Source organism: Panulirus ornatus, chromosome 56, assembly GCF_036320965.1.
Source record: "Panulirus ornatus isolate Po-2019 chromosome 56, ASM3632096v1, whole genome shotgun sequence".
NCBI lineage: Eukaryota > Metazoa > Arthropoda > Malacostraca > Decapoda > Palinuridae > Panulirus > Panulirus ornatus.
Genome location: NC_092279.1, coordinates 1,966,631 through 1,986,157, shown reverse-complemented (window position 1 = coordinate 1,986,157; position 19,527 = coordinate 1,966,631). Strand labels below are relative to the sequence as shown.

The 19,527-nt window shown below is 52.4% G+C and overlaps 1 protein-coding gene across 1 annotated transcript in view; it reads right to left on the bottom strand.

Annotated features, from left to right (window-relative positions):
• Nucleotides 1-19,527, bottom strand: part of LOC139765815 (sodium- and chloride-dependent GABA transporter 2-like) — a 39,374-nt gene that overhangs the window by 14,954 nt on the left and 4,893 nt on the right. Inside the window, exons 2-3 of the mRNA XM_071693609.1 lie at nucleotides 1,196-1,327; nucleotides 907-1,036 (exon numbers count right to left, since the gene is read on the bottom strand). Coding sequence (XP_071549710.1) covers nucleotides 907-1,036; nucleotides 1,196-1,327 — 262 coding nt within the window. The remainder of the gene's footprint in view (nucleotides 1-906; nucleotides 1,037-1,195; nucleotides 1,328-19,527) is intronic.

The following is a 19,527-nucleotide window of genomic DNA, read 5'->3' as shown; positions in this document are numbered from 1 at the left end:
GTAGCGTCAAATGCTCTCTGTGGTCTGACCCAGTTAGAACGCATAGAAAAGATTCTATAGAAACACGAACTAGGGCAGGTGGAGGGGAGGAGAGAGAGCCACTGCATCCACTAGGACTTGGCACTATGATGCCCCAGGTTGTCTTTAGAGTTCAACGGGTCAGCTTTTCCTCCTTCGCCAGAGAGTTGAAGTGATTAGATCCCATTTTCTTTTGCGTCTGCGTGCAAACGTGTGTCCTCTCGAACACGGCACCAGCCTGACATGATCTGTCTACATTAGGGATTCATGTTAGCTGCCTTGAAGCTTCGATGCTTCTCGACTCCAAGATGGTTATCAAACAGGTTCTGTTGACAGTGAAGGACTGTAGCCACCATCTAGAGGAACAAGAGGAACCACTATCCCTCCACTTCTTCCACTCGTAGCCACCAAGAGGAACCACTAACCCTCCCCACTCATATTAATAACTTACACTGTGGCCAATCAATTCTTTAAACGTATCCTTCGTGAAATCTTCGACTGCCAGCGAAGCTTCAACGAGATTCGAACACCATGACCTTACAGACACAGACACACACTAAGAGCTGTTGCCACTCTGCCACTTGAACAGCCTCCTTGTAGAACAGAGATTTGAAGTCACATTACGAACAGAAGACTATCATCAAACGTTCAAATGGAGACTGGAAATCGCTCCTGGGTAATCCATCTCGACACATGCACACAGCCAAATCAATTTCTCTGTCACATTCTTATCCAAATCATTTCCTTCGTGGCTGAACTAAATTATCTAAAAAAAGAAAAAAGAAAAAGAAATATCAGATACATTCCTGGGGCTTAAACGATAAATTAGTTACTGAAATGATGGTCACGACCAACGAAAGGTTTTGGTCCACTGGTTCCAGTACTCACCAGTTCTCACAGCTGGCCCAGGGCAGCTCTGCCTGGAAGGACAGGATGAAGTAGTACAAAGCCCAGGCAATGATGACGATATAGTAGACGTTCAGCCAATTACACACGACGATAGCGGCGAAGCCTATGCCTGTAGGAGAGAGAGAGGAACAAGGGGTCACACGCTGACGGAGAGAGAGGGGAAAAAAACAAGAGAATATTCCATATTTCAGGACATTTGACAGATGGGCTGACATATTACATGGGTTTGTGTTTAGGTTTATTTTCCTGTCTCTGTGTTGACACTGACCTGTGAAGAGAGGGGACATCTTCCACACAGATATACCGCCCTCGCTCATGAACTGGCCGATCCCCACCTCCAGGAAGAACATGGGCATGCCGCCCAAGACGGCGCACACGGCGTACGGGATGAGGAACGCTCCTGCAGAAGGAGAAGAAGGAGGGGATAGAGACAGGTCCTGAAGGATGCCTTCTGGTGCACTAAGGATACAGATGTTACCAGTGCACGTTACCAGTACATGTTACCAGTGCACGTTACCAGTGCATGTTACCAGTGCACGTTACCAGTACATGTTACCAGTATACGTTACCAGTACACGTTACCAGTACATGCTGCCAGTACATGCTACCAGTGCACGTTACCAGTGCAGGTTACCAGTGCACGTTACCAGTACTTGGTATCAGTACACGTTACCAGTACATGTTACCAGTGCACGTTACCAGTGCATGTTACCAGTACATGTTACCACTACATGTTACCAGTACACGTCACCAGTCATGATACCATTACACATTACCATTTCATGTTACCAGCACACGCCACCAGTACATGTTACCATTACACATTACATGTTACCATTACATGTTACCAGTACACGTCAGCAGTACACATTACCAGTACACGTTACCAGTCCACATTACCAATACACATTACTTGGTAGTGGTGAAAAGAACGTGATCAGCTTTTCCAGTATGTGTACAGAAAAAATAGCCCACACCCAACCCAGGTGTTTATCTACCTCTTGTGGATGGTTGATGAACGGGTACCTGGTGTGTGAGTGTGTGTGTGTGTGTGTGTGTGTGTGTGTGTGTGTGTGTGTGTGTGTGTGTGTGTGTGTGTGTGTCATGTGCTGTGTGTGTGTGTGTGTGTGTGTGTGTGTGTGTGTGTGTGTGTGTGTGTGTGTGTGTGTGTGTGTGTGTCATGTGGCTGTGTGTGTGTGTGTGTGTGTGTGTGTGTGTGTGTGTGTGTGTGTGTCATGTGGCTGTGTTTGTCTGTGTACTTTCTTAAAATTCAGAGAAATATCAAACTCGTTGTCCAAACACCAGGGTTCGAACCCCGCCACAGGCTCCTCCTACCATATTGACTTAGCTCACTTTCCTCTGTTCTTGTCACCAGCAACACTTTACTTGTGACAAAAACAAAAACAAAAACAAAAACAAAAACAATTTTTTTTTGCTTCATCTGTGTAAAGTGTACGAAATACATCGCTTGCTCAGATTCCCAGTGGCTTTCGTCAAGATGTTCAGTTGGTTTCGTTCAAGATAGTCAAGTTTCTTGTCATTTATATATATTTTTTTTCTTTTTTTTTCGGTAACTTTCACTCACAGCTGTTCCGTGTTGCACTATCGTAATCTTGATCGATATTTGCAGGTTTTGAACGTAGGGAAGATGTAACACACACACACACACACACACACACACACACACACACACACACAGCCACACAACACACACACACACACACACACACACACACACACACACACACACACACACACACACACACACACACACACACACACACACACACACACACACACACACACACACACACACACACACACACACACACACACACACAGCCACACAACACACACACACACACACACACACACACACACACACACACACACACACAGCCACACAACACACACACACACACACACACACACACACACACACACACACACAGCCACACAACACACACACACACATACACCACACACACACACACACATACACACACACACACACACAGCCACACACACACACACACACATACACACATATACACCACACACACACACATACACCACACACACACACACACACCCACTTCCTACCCCTGTGTCTCGCCAGACTCCTGCCAGCGCCCAGGAAGCAGGCCACGTCCAGCCACAGGTCACGCGAGGGGCGGAGGTAGACTTGGTGAGTGAGTGACCTCGGTGTATGTGGAGGTCATGAGTGAGGGAGTTCATGAGGTAGGGTGGCCCCTGCCCTCCCTTACGCTGGAGGGAAAGTGGGATGCCTTGGCGAGGGGGGGTGGCACAGATGGGAGCCCCCAGGGGCCAGGTGACTGGTAAAGGGAGAGGACTAGTGACCTCCAAACACAGGTGAGAGAAGGTACCAGTTTGACCTAGTATGTAGGGAGGGTCGCGTGTTGATGTAGGTCGAGAACAACGGGTAAGGGGAATGTGTGATTTGAGGTATAGGAGGTTTTATGGGTAGTACTAGTGACCTGTGTTCAGGAACAAGGGTACTAGTAACCAGGTACGAGGTGAGGGAAGAGCCCTAGTGACCAGGGACGAGGTGAGGGAAGAGCCCTAGTGACCAGGTACGAGGGAAGAGCCCTAGTGACCAGGTAAGAGGAGAGGGAAGAGCCCTAGTGACCAGGGACGAGGGAAGGGAAGAGCCCTAGTAACCAGGTACGAGGTGAGGGAAGAGCCCTAGTGACCAGGGACGAGGTGAGGGAAGAGCCCTAGTGACCAGGGACGAGGGGAGGGAAGAGCCCTAGTGACCAGGTACGAGGGGAGGGAAGAGCCCTAGTGACCAGGTACGAGGGGAGGGAAGAGCCCTAGTGACCAGGTACGAGGGGAGGGAAGAGCCCCAGTGACCAGGCACGAGGTGTGGGAAGAGCCCTAGTGACCAGGTACGAGGGGAGGGAAGAGCCCTAGTGACCAGGTACGAGGGGAGGGAAGAGCCCTAGTGACCAGGTACGTGAGGGAAGAGCCCTAGTGACCAGGTACGAGGGGAGGGAAGAGCCCTAGTGACCAGGTACGAGGCGAGGGAAGAGCCCTAGTGACCAGGTACGACGTGGCAATGGGTCATGTCTGACCTGACTCAGGAAAAGGACATGACTTCATGACAACCACCATGCACGGTCACACAGGCCTCCCCTCTACACTCATGTCCCAGACCACCATGCACGTCTCACGGACCCTACCTCACGTGCAGACCACCATGCACGTCTCACAGACCACCATGCACGTCTCACGGACCCTCCCTCACGTGCAGACCACCATGCACGTCTCAGGGACCCCTACCTCACGTGCAGACCACCATGCACGTCTCACGGACCCTACCTCACGTGCAGACCACCATGCACGTCTCACGGACCCTACCTCACGTGCAGACCACCATGCACGTCTCACAGACCACCATGCACGTCTCACGGACCCTACCTCACGTGCAGACCACCATGCACGTCTCACAGACCACCATGCACGTCTCACGGACCCTACCTCACGTGCAGACCACCATGCACGTCTCACAGACCACCATGCACGTCTCACAGACCACCATGCACGTCTCACGGACCCTACCTCACGTGCAGACCACCATGCACGTCTCACGGACCCTACCTCACGTGCAGACCACCATGCACGTCTCACGGACCCTACCTCACGTGCAGACCACCATGCACGTCTCACGGACCCTACCTCACGTGCAGACCACCATGCACGTCTCACAGACCACCATGCACGTCTCACAGACCACCATGCACGTCTCACAGACCACCATGCACGTCTCACGGACCCTACCTCACGTGCAGACCACCATGCACGTCTCACAGACCACCATGCACGTCTCACAGACCACCATGCACGTCTCACGGACCCTACCTCACGTGCAGACCACCATGCACGTCTCACGGACCCTACCTCACGTGCAGACCACCATGCACGTCTCACAGACCACCATGCACGTCTCACAGACCACCATGCACGTCTCACGGACCCTCCCTCACGTGCAGACCACCATGCACGTCTCACGGACCCTACCTCACGTGCAGACCACCATGCACGTCTCACGGACCCTACCTCACGTGCAGACCACCATGCACGTCTCACAGACCACCATGCACGTCTCACGGACCCTACCTCACGTGCAGACCACCATGCACGTCTCACGGACCCTCCCTCACGTGCAGACCACCATGCACGTCTCACAGACCACCATGCACGTCTCACGGACCCTACCTCACGTGCAGACCACCATGCACGTCTCACAGACCACCATGCACGTCTCACGGACCCTACCTCACGTGCAGACCACCATGCACGTCTCACAGACCACCATGCACGTCTCACGGACCCTACCTCACGTGCAGACCACCATGCACGTCTCACGGACCCTACCTCACGTGCAGACCACCATGCACGTCTCACGGACCCTACCTCACGTGCAGACCACCATGCACGTCTCACGGACCCTACCTCACGTGCAGACCACCATGCACGTCTCACGGACCCTACCTCACGTGCAGACCACCATGCACGTCTCACGGACCCTACCTCACGTGCAGACCACCATGCACGTCTCACGGACCCTACCTCACGTGCAGACCACCATGCACGTCTCACGGACCCTCCCTCACGTGCAGACCACCATGCACGTCTCACAGACCACCATGCACGTCTCACAGACCACCATGCACGTCTCACGGACCCTACCTCACGTGCAGACCACCATGCACGTCTCACGGACCCTACCTCACGTGCAGACCACCATGCACGTCTCACGGACCCTACCTCACGTGCAGACCACCATGCACGTCTCACAGACCACCATGCACGTCTCACGGACCCTACCTCACGTGCAGACCACCATGCACGTCTCACAGACCACCATGCACGTCTCACAGACCACCATGCACGTCTCACGGACCCTACCTCACGTGCAGACCACCATGCACGTCTCACGGACCCTACCTCACGTGCAGACCACCATGCACGTCTCACGGACCCTACCTCACGTGCAGACCACCATGCACGTCTCACGGACCCTACCTCACGTGCAGACCACCATGCACGTCTCACGGACCCTACCTCACGTGCAGACCACCATGCACGTCTCACGGACCCTACCTCACGTGCAGACCACCATGCACGTCTCACAGACCACCATGCACGTCTCACGGACCCTACCTCACGTGCAGACCACCATGCACGTCTCACGGACCCTACCTCACGTGCAGACCACCATGCACGTCTCACGGACCCCCACCCCCTTACGCACCCAGACCACCATGCACGTCTCACGGACCCTACCTCACGTGCAGACCACCATGTACGTCTCACGGACGGACCACACCCCCCTTCCCTAACCAAGCCAACTCACCCTTATATGTGTGACGCCCTTCACCATCAGCTCCCTTTGGCGAGGGAGGGCGAGGGCGCTTAGGAAAGCGAGGGAGGGAAGGAGGGAGCGGGTCCATCACCGCGCCCTCCTCTTGCATAGGGAGGGCGGGGGGGGGGTTGGGGAGGGGGCAAAGGAAGGGGAGACGCCCCATCAACACCCTGTGGGGGGAAGGGAGTGGCTTCGTCATCACCCTAGGAGGGAGGGGTCCCCACCGGGGAGGGAGGGAAGGGAGGGAGGGAGGGAGGAAGGAGGGAAGGTGTGTGTGTGTGTGTAAAGGGGAGGGAAGGAGGGAGGGGAACAGGTGAGCTTTCAGTACCCCCTACGGAAAAGGTGGAGGGAGGAAGGGAGTGCGGAGGGAGTGTGGAGGGAGCACAGGGAGATAGAGGCACCCCCCCACACTACGGAGGGGGGGATGTGGGGGTGTGGGGGTGTGGGGAGCTAACAGCACACAATGTGTGTGTGTGTGTGTGTGTGTGTGTCGGGGGGGGGAGGGGTAAGCGTCAGCTACCCCCTCCGTAGGTGTCAGCCCCACATTACGTAAACATGGCGCCCGGAGTCGTGGGTTTAGCTGCGGCGCAGCTCTAGCTGGGGGTGGCGCCGCTGGAGCTAAATTTTAGCTGCGGCGCTGGTGCCGTTCTAGCTGGGGCGGCGCCGCAGGTGCTCTTTAGCTGGGGCGCTGTCAGCGCTTAACTTAGCTTTAGTCTGGGGCCCTATTTGGGGGGGGGAGGGGCTAGAAGCTGGGTACGGACGTCAGCTAAAGCTGGAACGTCAGCTAAGGCTGGGACGTCAGCTAAGGCTGGGACGTCAGCTGGAGGAGTGCATTTGCGAACCAGGCATAGAAACATACAAACAAGAACACTGATGCGAATGAGAGAGAGAGAGAGAGAGAGAGAGAGAGAGAGAGAGAGAGAGAGAGAGAGAGAGAGAGAGAGAGAGAGAGAGAGAGGGCGCGGAGGGCGCGCGCGCGCGTGGCCCCAAGTTCTTCCTTGAACGCACACCCTCCAGGCTAGTTCCTTCTCAAACCTATGAACTCCCCCAGGGTGTAGGGTGCGTCCGGGGGTTGCCGTAATGGCGGTGGGTGTGGTTCCCGGGGGCAAGGGAAGAGGAGGAGGAGGAGGTCGGCCGTAGCGCCAAATAACTGCAGAACTCATCGACCCCGCGACCCGTCGCCATCACCTCCTTCATGGTGAGGTTAGGTACAGCTGGCCTCCTGTCACTTATGACACGCCACTCTGCTCTTATATAAGTCTTAAAAGTATACTTAAATATTCATTATATATGTTTTTTATTTGTTCATGTGGCTGAGGGTCTGAACGGGGTTAATGGAGAGTTGATAAAACCGGGAATTGATCGGCCATGTCGGTGGCGCCATCTGTCTTGAATCACCCCCCAGCGCGCTCGCCACTCCCGCCTGCAGGGTTTTTCCCCTTCCAGGACAAACAGGGAACGAGCGGGCTTCTTAAATGTCTTTGAGAAAATCTCTCACGCTCGATCACATTCTTATTCAAATGATGGAAATGGTATGAATATCAAAGTCTTGTTCAAAATGTATCAGGGCTGGTCTAAGATTGTCAAGTTTAAGAGAATTGTTGGAGACATTTTGTTAGATAAGCGATGTGTAGCGAGAGCCCCGTGGGGCAGGCGTGTCCTGTGAATTCTAGGTAAAAAATTGTTCATCGACCCCGCTTATTATTCCAGTCACGCTGTTCTTTACTTTCGTCCCTTCAGTCTCGAGGTAAACTATGTATACATGTGTATATCTCTTTAACTTAAAAATACATTAGCATAATTTCCGTCTTCGTTGACTTTAACAAGGCTGACGAAGGAAAAACACAAGCATCTCAAGTCGTGCGATCATGTCAGACGTCTGGCGTGACGTCATGGAAACTTCCCTGGCCGGCACGGGCTCTGGCCAATCAGCGCATGAGACGCCCTCCCCAGCCAATCAGCGCCGAGGAAACATGCAGCTCGATGCAAGTCAATACAGTTATCGTACTTTTGCTACAGATGTTGACGTGCAGAGTCTCACCCAGTCTCATAAAGTATCGTAGATTATCATAAAAAACACATTTTTAAAAGCGTAAGACAAGCCCTCTACTATACATATATAATGTTAGGGGAAAGACCATCTTTTTTTTTTGAAAGAAGAGCTTTTGAACTTAAAGAGAAACCGGTGCGTTTCCGCGTTATAGCGTCTGAGGATTACCTTATTCGGCCATTTAACCCCGTTACTCTCTCTCTCGCGTACTCATGGCGGGTCTTGGTGGGCGCCCACGGACAGGGCCATGCAGGGGCCACTGCGGCTTTCCTCCCCTCGGCGAGCAAGCCTCTCCCCAGCCCCACAAGCCCCTCCTCCTCTCTCAGGAACCAGCTGCAGTAGCTTGAACCAGTAGTTTGACGCCTTTAATCACCCCCCGAGAACCCCCCCCTAATCACCCTTCGCCCTTTCCGGCCGATGTTCTCGATCCATCAATTGCCGGTCAACCCTGGTCACGTCTCCTTGTACTCGTGCACACATCAGTGAGTGAGGGGGGGTGTAACAGGTCCCCCTGAGTGGGGGGTAACAGGTCCCCCTGAGTGGGGGGTAACAGGTCCCCCTGATTGGGGGGTAACAGGTCCCCCTGATTGGGGTGTAACAGGTCCCCCTGAGTGGGGTGTAACAGGTCCCCCTGAGTGGGGGGTAACAGGTCCCCCTGAGTGGGGGTAACAGTTCCCCCAGAGTGGGGGTAACAGTCCCCCCCTGAGATCGTCAATTAGGGCTGTCATATATCATCACCAACGGGCGCAACAGGGACTCCTATCATCACCAACGGGTGCTATAGGGGAGAGACAAGACCTGGGCGAGACCTGGTCGTTGGGTACAACATGAGCCTGGGCGGACACTGGTCGAAACCAGGTTAGGTGTGTCGGCAAGTTGTGTCAGGGGGGGACTGGTCAACCCTGGTGTCAGGGGGGGACTGGTCGACCCTGGTGTCAGGGGGGGACTGGTCGACCCTGGTGTCAGGGGGGGACTGGTCGACCCTGGTGTCAGGGGGGGACTGGTCGACCCTGGTGTCAGGGGGGGACTGGTCGACCCTGGTGTCAGGGGGGACTGGTCGACCCTGGTGTCAGGGGGGGACTGGTCGACCCTGGTGTCAGGGGGGGACTGGTCGACCCTGGTGTCAGGGGGGGACTGGTCGACCCTGGTGTCAGGGGGGGACTGGTCGACCCTAGTGTCAGGGGGGGGACTGGTCGACCCTAATGTCAGGGGGGGACTGGTCGACCCTGGTGTCAGGGGGCGACTGGTCGACCCTGGCTGGCCCCCTGGCACCTGGGCTCGCCCGGGGGGGGGGGGAGTCTGAGGGTGACCCTTAGGGACACAGTCTGGCCCTAAGGGCCAACGCTACCTCAGGGGACCTAGGCTGTCCCATGGGATGATGGCCGGCGAATCCCGCCCATTCAACATTAACTATATATATATATATATATATATATATATATATATATATATATATATATATATATACGTGTATGTGCGTATATGTATATATATATGTTTATGCAAGTAGATGAGTCTTCTTTCTTCGTCTGTTTCCTGGCGCTACCTCGGCGACTAAGGAAATGGCGATTAAGTATGATAATAGATGAAAGAATATATATATATATATATAAATATATATATATATATATATATATATATATATATATATATATATATATATATATATATATATATATATATATATATATATATAGGTACACATACCACAAAAACGATCCTTACCCTCTCAAGGTGACATAATATGACACTCGGGCGAGACAATCTGAGACCACACCAAAACCCTGAGGTTAATGACTGATCATTCTGAAACCCGTCGTTCACCGGTGTAAAGATACTTTTTTTTTTTTGTGCCCGGGCGTAGTACAGCACACACACACACACGCTGGCGTGTGGCTCTGGCTATTTATAGCCATGATGGCTCAGTCTGGGGGGGCAATCCTCCTCGAGCCAGGTGTCCTGAGCAGCGTATCCTGCAGGACCTTGATCTTGGCGAGCGAAGGACTCACGTGACGGAGGGGGAACCAGGCGTCCTTGAGGGAGTAGACGGAGGCTGGGGGAATGCCCCCAGGGGAGGGCAAGAACTGGCGGGGGTGGGGGCATGGGGAGTGAGTCACGTGCCAGCATGCGGAGGGAGGGAGGGAGGGAGCAGAGGCAGTGTCATGTGGAGGGAATGGGAGAGGGAGGGAGGGACCAGAGGCACTTAGGTGGAGGGGATGGGGAGGGAGGGAGGGAGGGACCAGAGGCAGTGTTATGTGGAGGGAGGGACCCGAGTCAGTATTCTGGGGAGGGAATAGTGGAGGGAGGGACCCGGGTCAATAATCTAGGGAGTGACTGGTGGAGGGAAGGTCCCCAGTCAGTATTCTTGGGAGGGACTGACAAAGGGAGGGACCCGAGTCAGTATTCTAGGGAGTGACTGATAGAGGGAAGGGGAAGGAGAGGAGGTGGGGAATGGCAGGAGGGGGTGGGGAAGGGCAGGAAGGGGTGGGGAAGGGCATGAAGGGGTGGGGAAGGGCAGGAGGGGGTGGGGAAGGGCTGGAGGGGGTGGGGAAGGGCAGGAGGGGGTGGGGAAGGGCAGGAAGGGGTGGGGAAGGGCAGGAAGGGGTGGGGAAGGGCAGGAAGGGGTGGGGAAGGGCAGGAGGGGGTGGGGAAGGGCATGAGGGGGTGGGGAAGGGCAGGAGGGGGTGGGGAAGGGCAGGAAGGGGTGGGGAAGGGCAGGAGGGGGTGGGGAAGGGCAGGAGGGGGTGGGGAAGGGCAGGAGGGGGTGGGGAAGGGCAGGAAGGGGTGGGGAAGGGCAGGAGGGGGTGGGGAAGGGCAGGAGGGGGTGGGGAAGGGCAGGAGGGGGTGGGGAAGGGCAGGAAGGGGTGGGGAATCGGTGCTGGGCGAGGATTGGTGGAGGCAGGGGGCCCGGCGAGGCCAGCCGACCTGCTGGGAGCTGGCATAGGGCGGTGGGTGAGGGAGTGGCTGTCTGGTGGTGGTGTGGACGTGCCTGGAGGAGGGGCGGCACCTGCAGGAGGAGCATGAGGAGGGTATGGTGCCTGGTCGGAGGGCAGCAGCAGCAGGAAGGGCGCCGCCCCTCGTCACACAAGAAGCGTGGGGTTCGACAGCGTCTAGCGCTCCCCCCTCATGCTGACTCGCGTCATGTATTTACGTTCCTACTTGACGGGTCGCCTCCGTCCGCATCGACCAGGTATCCCTAGGGATGTAAACCAGTTTCGGCCAGGGTATACTTGCGGAAAATATACCCCACACACCGTCCCCCTTGACCACGGTAGTGTAAACTCGCGATCGAGCTGCGTTGTAGAGCAAGTAATTACGTATATGGACGAGGCCAAAAAAGAATGTAGCAGTTTACACTCATTTCTTTTTCTTTTTTTCTTTTGACCTCTTAACCTAAAGCTGGGTAAACCAGAGGGAAGGGAGGTTTGTAAACTAAGGGTGTACACAGGCCAGTCAGGGAGGAAGAGCCCACCATCCCCCGCCCACACACACACACCCACCTTACACCCTCACTCTCCCACCCTCTCTCTCTCTCTCTCTCTCTCTCCCTCCCGACAAACGAGCGTAGTTACGTCAGTGTTCGCCCTGGCATTCGTAGCGACCTTGGGTAAGGGCGCTGGCTGGCTGCTGCCCCTCCCTCCCTGCCCCGACCCTCCCCTCCCTCCCTCCCTGCTATGCCCCTACCGTCTCTCCCTCCCTTGTGGTTACCCCCACTTGCCCAACTGCTACCCCTCCCTCACCCTCACTGCAGGTGCCCCCTGTTGCTACCTATCCCTCCCTCCTCTCTCTCTCTCGTTAATAGCCGCAGGCGGCGGTGGTGGTGGCGGCGGGAGGTGAGTGCGCCCTTCCAATGCTCAGCCCTGACCTACCCACTTACCCATCCCCACCCAACCCCGCTCCCCTACAAGGGCGGCGGGTGTGGAGGCCAGACAACCTGGGCACATGACCCGCCCGCTGCCGCCTCCCACCTGAACACGCCAGTGCCAGCGTCTGTGTTCAACCCACTTCCCAGTGAACAAAGTGGGAGGGGGGGTTCGTTGCATGAACACACACACACGCACACACACACACACACACACACACACACACACACACACACACACAATAATTAGGTGAATATATATATATATATATATATATATATATATATATATATATATATATATATATATATATATATATATATATATATGGAGTTGACTGACTTAAGTCACCCCATTGAGGCTCAACAATTCTCAATCCCCAGAGAGAGAGAGAGAGAGAGAGAGAGAGAGAGAGAGAGAGAGAGAGAGAGAGAGAGAATATATATACAGAACTCATCAGTCCCATCTCTGGAAACCGTATTAACTAGCTTCTAATGAGACGTGTGTGTGTGTGTGTGTGTGTGTGTGTGTGTGTGTGTGTGTGTGTGTGTGTGTGGGTCAGCTACTGCTGAGGGCTGGTCGGAGGGGCCCGGGGATCTTCCTTATCTTATCTGGCGTCTTATCTCTCGCGTCCTGCTCGACCCACCATCAATCTAAGATAACATACTCAAGAGGCAATGTATGTGTATCTATCTCGGAGAACAAAAATGGGTATGTTTGAAGGAATAGTGGTTCCAACAATGTTGTATGGTTGCGAGGCGTCGGCTATGGATAGAGTTGTGCACAGGAGGATGGATGTGCTGGAAATGAGATGTTTGAGGACAATGTGTGGTGTGAGGTGGTTTGATCGAGTAAGTAACGTAAGGGTAAGAGAGATGTGTGGAAATAAAAAGAGCGTGGTTGAGAGAGCAGAAGAGGGTGTTTTGAAATGGTTTGGGCACATGGAGAGAATGAGTGAGGAAAGATTGACCAAGAGGATATATGTGTCAGAGGTGGAGGGAACGAGGAGAAGTGGGAGACCAAATTGGAGGTGGAAAGATGGAGTGAAAAAGATTTTGAGTGATCGGGGCCTGAACATACAGGAGGGTGAAAGGTGCACAAGGAATAGAATGAATTGGAACGATGTGGTATACCGGGGTCGACGTGCTGTCAAGGGATTGAATCAGGGCATGTGAAGCGTCTGGGGTAAACCATGGAAAGTTCTGTGGGGCCTGGTTGTGGAAAGGGAGCTGTGGTTTCGGTGCATTACACACGACAGCTAGAGACTGAGTGTGAACGAATATGGCCTTTGTTGTATTTTCCTAGCGCTACCTCGCGTTCGTGCCAGGGAAAGGGGGGGGGGGGGTGCTATTTCATGTGTGGTGGGGTGGCGACGAAATGGATGAAGGCAGCAACTATGAATATGTACATGTGCATATATGTACATCTCTATGTATGTATATGTATGTATATATTGAAATGTATAGGTATGTATATGTGCATGTGTGGGCGTTAAGTATATACATGTGTATGAGGGTGGGTTGGGCCATTCTTTCGTCTGTTTCCTTGCGCTACCTCGCTAATACAGGAGACGGCGATTAAGTATTATATATACATATTCCTATGAGTCCACGGGGAAAATGAAACACGATAAGTTCCCAAGTGCACTTTCGTGTCATAATCACATCATCAGGGGAGACACAAGAGAGAGAAATATAACAGTCAGTTGATACACATCGAAGAGACGAAGCTAGGACGCCATTTGGTAAACATAGTGGGGTAATGAAGAGGGAGTGGGGGTAGGAGGGGGGCTGGGGGGGGTAGAGAATAATGTCATTCATCTCATTGGTGGAGGGAAAAGTTTCCTCCGTGTCCCCGTTTTCTTTATGCTCCACGAGGATTTTCTTGGAGCTCCGTATCCCCATTTTCCTTATGCTTCAGAAGGACTTTCCTGGGGGCTAAGGTGAACCAACTAGGGAGTCTATGAACCACATTAACTGTGGCTATGACTTGTCAATGTTTGCTAGGACTCCTGCGACTATGTGCTAGGACACCTGTAACTGCTTGCTAGGACAACTGTGACTCATTACTGCGACCCCTGTGGCTGTTAGCTAGGACCCCTGTAACTGCTTGCTAGGACCCATGTTACTCTACTGTGAACCTCTGACTGTTAGCTAGGACCTCTGTGACGGCTTGCTAGGACCCCTGTAACTGCTCGCTAGGACCCATGTTACTCTACTGCGAACCTGTGACTGTTAGCTAGGACCCCTGTAACTGCTTGCTACGACCCATGTTACTCTACTGCGAACCTGTGACTGTTACAAGCTAGGACCTCTGTGACGGCTTGCTAGGACCCCTGTAACTGCTCGCTAGGACCCCTTTGACTGCGGTGACTCATCCTAGCACCTGTTTCCTGAGCGGAGGTCTGCCCTGTGTGAGGCGCCACCAGAGCGTGGTGTCTTGTGCCGCCTCGCTCACCGCCGCCTAGCGGGTTGCTAGGTGCCACGTTCAATCGCGCGCGTGTGGCTCTCATACCTTCCCCAGCCAGGTAGCGCCACCTTGTCATATGTTACTCCTAGGACGAGGCATATGACATAGCCTTCTCTAACGACCTGGCTAACGAGTGGTTGTGCGCGCGCGCAGGATCCACGCCAGAGGTCGTTTGTAAACACACACACACACACACGGGGCGCGCTCCCGAGGCTGGAGAGAGAGAGAGAGAGAGAGAGAGAGAGAGAGAGAGAGAGAGAGTTCAGTAAAGTCGGGGGAGAGTGTGACGCAATGGGCGTCGGGAGAGTTAGAGAAATGGTAGTGATGGGGCGACATGGATAGGGAGATGGTCACATAGGTAGGAAGTAAGGGGGGGTCGGTCACATGAAGCAGTCATTTGATCACATAGATACGTAAGGGGGGGTCACATGGAGCAGATAATAGGTCACATAGATACGTAGGGGTCATATGGAGCGGGTAGTTGGTCACATAGATAGGTAGGTGGTCACACTGATAGGTAGGGGGTCACATAGACAAGTAGGGGGGTCACATGGAGCAAAGACTTGGTCACATAGATAGGTAAGGGTCACATACATATGTAGGGGTCACACAGATATGTAGTTGTCACATAGATAGGTAGGGGTCATATAGATGGGTAGGGGGTCACATAGATATGTAGTTGTCGCATAGATAGGCAGGGGTCACATAGATGGGTAGGGGGTCACATATATGTCACATAGATAGGTAGGGGTCACATTAGATAGGTAGGGGACATAGATATGTAGTTGATCACATAGATAGGCAGGGGTCACATAGATAGGAAAGGGGGTCACATAGATATGCAGTTGGCATTATAGATAGGTAGGGGTCACATAGATAGGTAAGAGTCACATAGACGGGTTGGGGTCACACAGATAAGTAAGGGGTCACGTGAAACAGGCAGATGGTCACATAGACAAGTAAGGGTCATAGGGGTGAAATACATAGGTAAAGGAGGTCACATAAGATAGGTATTATGTCACATAGGGGTCACATACATAGATAAAGGAGGTCACATAAGATACGTACTATGTCACAGACACGTAGAAAGGAGGGGGGGGTGTCACATGGGGAGATGGGGGTCACATAGGGAGGTCAGTGGTTACACAGAGGGACTGTGGGGGTGTGGGGTGGGTGTGGGGTGGGTGTGGGGGAGTAACATTACTGTGGTGTGGGGTGAGCACACAGGAAAGATGGTGGTTGACATGTGCAAACAAAGAATAGCGATCCCTGGCCATAACCACCCCACGCTGGGGCGCGCGCGCGCCCCAAAAAGAAAGGGGAGCGGGGCGCGCGCGCGTGTGTGTGTGTGTGTGTGGCTATATGAACCACTGTCCGCGCCCCGAGAGAGAGAGAGAGGGAGAGAGAGAGAGAGAGAGAGAGAGAGAGAGAGAGAGAGAGCTGCCATCTATACTGGTCCACCCCCCCCCCCAAGACAAGGGGGGGCAGCGAACGGAGGGGGGGCGCCGCACACTTGACCTTGACGTTGGGCCCCGGGGTGTGTGGGTGTCCCTGGGGGGGGGGGTGTAGCAGCTGGGGGTGAATAATGGCCTTTGGGGAGGTTAGAGGTGAGGGGAGGGGAGAGGGGAGGAGAGGAGGGGAGAGGGGAGAGGTAGGAGAGGGGGGGGTCAAGATGGAAATAGGTCAAGGCTGGCGCCGGCGCCGCCATGTTCTCCAAGGTACGCACGCCCCTGTGGTAGGCCCCTGTGGCAGGCCCCTGTGGTAGGCCCCAGTGGCAGGCCCCTGTGGTAGGCCCCAGTGGCAGGCCCCTGTGGTAGGCCCCTGTGGCAGGCCCCTGTGGTAGGCCCCAGTGGTAGGCCCCTGTGGTAGGCCCCTGTGGCAGGCCCCTGTGGTAGGCCCCAGTGGTAGGCCCCTGTGGTAGGCCCCTGTGGTAGGCCCCTGTGGCACGCCCCTGTGGCAGGCCCCTGTGGTAGGCCTCTGTGGCAGGCCCCTGTGGTAGGCCCCTGTGGTAGGCCCCAGTGGTAGGCCCCTGTGGTAGGCCCCTGTGGTAGGCCCCTGTGGTAGGCCCCTGTGGCAGGCCTCTGTGGTAGGCCCCTGTGGTAGGCCCCTGTGGCAGGCCCCTGTGGCACGCCCCTGTGGTAGGCCCCTGTGGCAGGCCCCTGTGGCAGGCCCCTGTGGTAGGCCCCTGTGGCAGGCCCCTGTGGTAGGCCCCTGTGGTAGGCCCCTGTGGCACGCCCCTGTGGTAGGCCCCTGTGGCAGGCCCCTGTGGTAGGCCCCTGTGGCAGGCCCCTGTGGTAGGCCCCTGTGGCAGGCCCCTGTGGTAGGCCCCTGTGGCTCCCCCTGTGTACTCCTATGCATGTACACACACACACACACACACACACACACACACACACCAGCCTAAGCCAGGTACCCCCCCCCCCCTCCCATCTATCGACCGACCGAGCCCCCGGGGGAAGGGAGGATGAACAGCTGGGAGTGACTGTGGGGGGGCCCTCACTGCCGCACCCGGGATTCGAACCCGTACGCCTTGAGCACCTCTCTCTCTCTCTCTCTCTCTCTCTCTCTCTCTCTCTCTCTCTCTCTCTCTCTCTCACCTTGTTAATTACCTCCCCATTCATTATCCCGCCAAAAGAGAAGAAATTTCACGGAAAAATACGCAACGAAACGGGGAAAATACGCAGAGAAACCGGCAAAATACGCATGCCAACCAGCAAATAAGCAAAGAAACCGGCAAAATACGCACTGAAGCGGAAAAATACCTTACGAAACCGGAAAAATAAGTTACGAAACCGGAAAAATACGTTACGAAACCGGAATAATAAGTTATGAAACCGGAAAAATACGTTACGAAACCAGAAAATAAGTTATGAAACCGGAAAAATGAAAAATAAGTTATGAAACCGGAAAAATACGCTACGAAACCGGAAAAATAAGTTATGAAACCGGTAAAATACGTTACGAAACCGGAAAAATACGTTACGAAACCAACAAAGTACGTTACGAAACCGAGGAAGTACGTTACGAAACCGGGTAAATACAGATCACTATCTCCATCTTGTTAACGGAAGGACCAAAATCAACTGTGTTACTTCGTACAATCGTCAGTATGAGGCCTGTCATACTAGGAGCAGTGATGTCACCATCTCACGGTAGGATATCAGTATGACACACTACAGTAATAAGTATGACATTTCATCATACTAATAGGGTATGACATTTTCATCATACATAATAGCATGACTCATACTAGTAGATATGCGTTACGTCATACTAGAATAGCGTGATTTATCATACTAGAATAAGCGTGGTATTGTCATACTAGAAGAATGGGTGCGTGATTATCATACTGACTGGTAGGTACTCATACTACAAGATTAAGTATGATAGTCACACGAGGCTCATTAGAACGATATGCTAAAACCATAATTAGTATGAAAGTCGTATGTGAATAATTAGCATGATACTCATACTGGAATAAAATTAGTATCTAACTCATACTGGAATAGTCAAAGAGCCAATCATACTAGATTAATGAATACTGAAAGCTCATACTACACTGGTGACACTCATACTAGAAACACATGGCATACTCATACTAAGATGAACAGTGTGACGTGCTAAAATCAGAATAATATCAAAATCATTTTGACACGCATAGACAGTAAGTATGACACACTCAAGTAAGAATAATCAGCAAGATAATCACACTAGAACTATGATTATTATGATTCTCATGCTAGAGTAAGTATGACACTCACACTAGACTCACCATGACACTCAAGAGTGTGCTATATGACAGAATCGTTGCCACCCCTCACACTAGAATAGCAAGTATGACACATTCTAGAATGATAAGTATGACACATTCTCGAATGATAAGTATGACACATTCTCGAATGATAAGTATGACACATTCTAGAATGATAAGTATGACATTCTAGAATGATAAGTATGACACATTCTAAAATGATAAGTATGACACATTCTAGAATGATAAGTATGACACATTCTAGAATGATAAGTATGACACATTCTCGAATGATAAGTATGACATTCTAGAATGATAAGTATGACACATTCTAGAATGATAACTATGACATATTCTAGAATGATAAGTATGACACATCTCAGAATGATCAGTATGACACATCTCAGAATGATCAGTATGACACATTCTAGAATAATAAGTATGACTCATTCTAGAATGATAAGTATGACATTCTAGAATAAGTATGACATTCTAGAATGATAACTATGACACATTCTAGAATAATCAGTATGACACATTCTAAAATGATCAGTATGACACATCCATGCTAGAAGCAGCAGTATTACACCATTAGTATGACAGTCATATTAGAATCATCATTAATATGAAATTCATACTAAATATAATCAGGAGGAGATCTCTAGAATAATCAGTATGACACTCATGCTTCAATATCAATAAGATACTAACAAAGAATATGATCAGTATGTCATATCAATCAATATGAAACTCATACTAATATAATTAGTATGATCAAAGTCATCATTAGAAAACAAGCAATCAGCTGATTAGTGTGATATTAGATTAAGGAGACACATGAAGTCTGGTAGTGTGATACTGTCATACTAAAACCACCATCAGTATGACAAGAGACCATGACAATGACACATCAGTATGACACAAGAGACCATGACAATGACACATCAGTATGACACAAGACCATGACAATGACACATCAGTATGACACAAGACCATGACAATGACACATCAGTATGACACAAGACCATGACAATGACACATCAGTATGACACAAGACCATGACAATGACACATCAGTA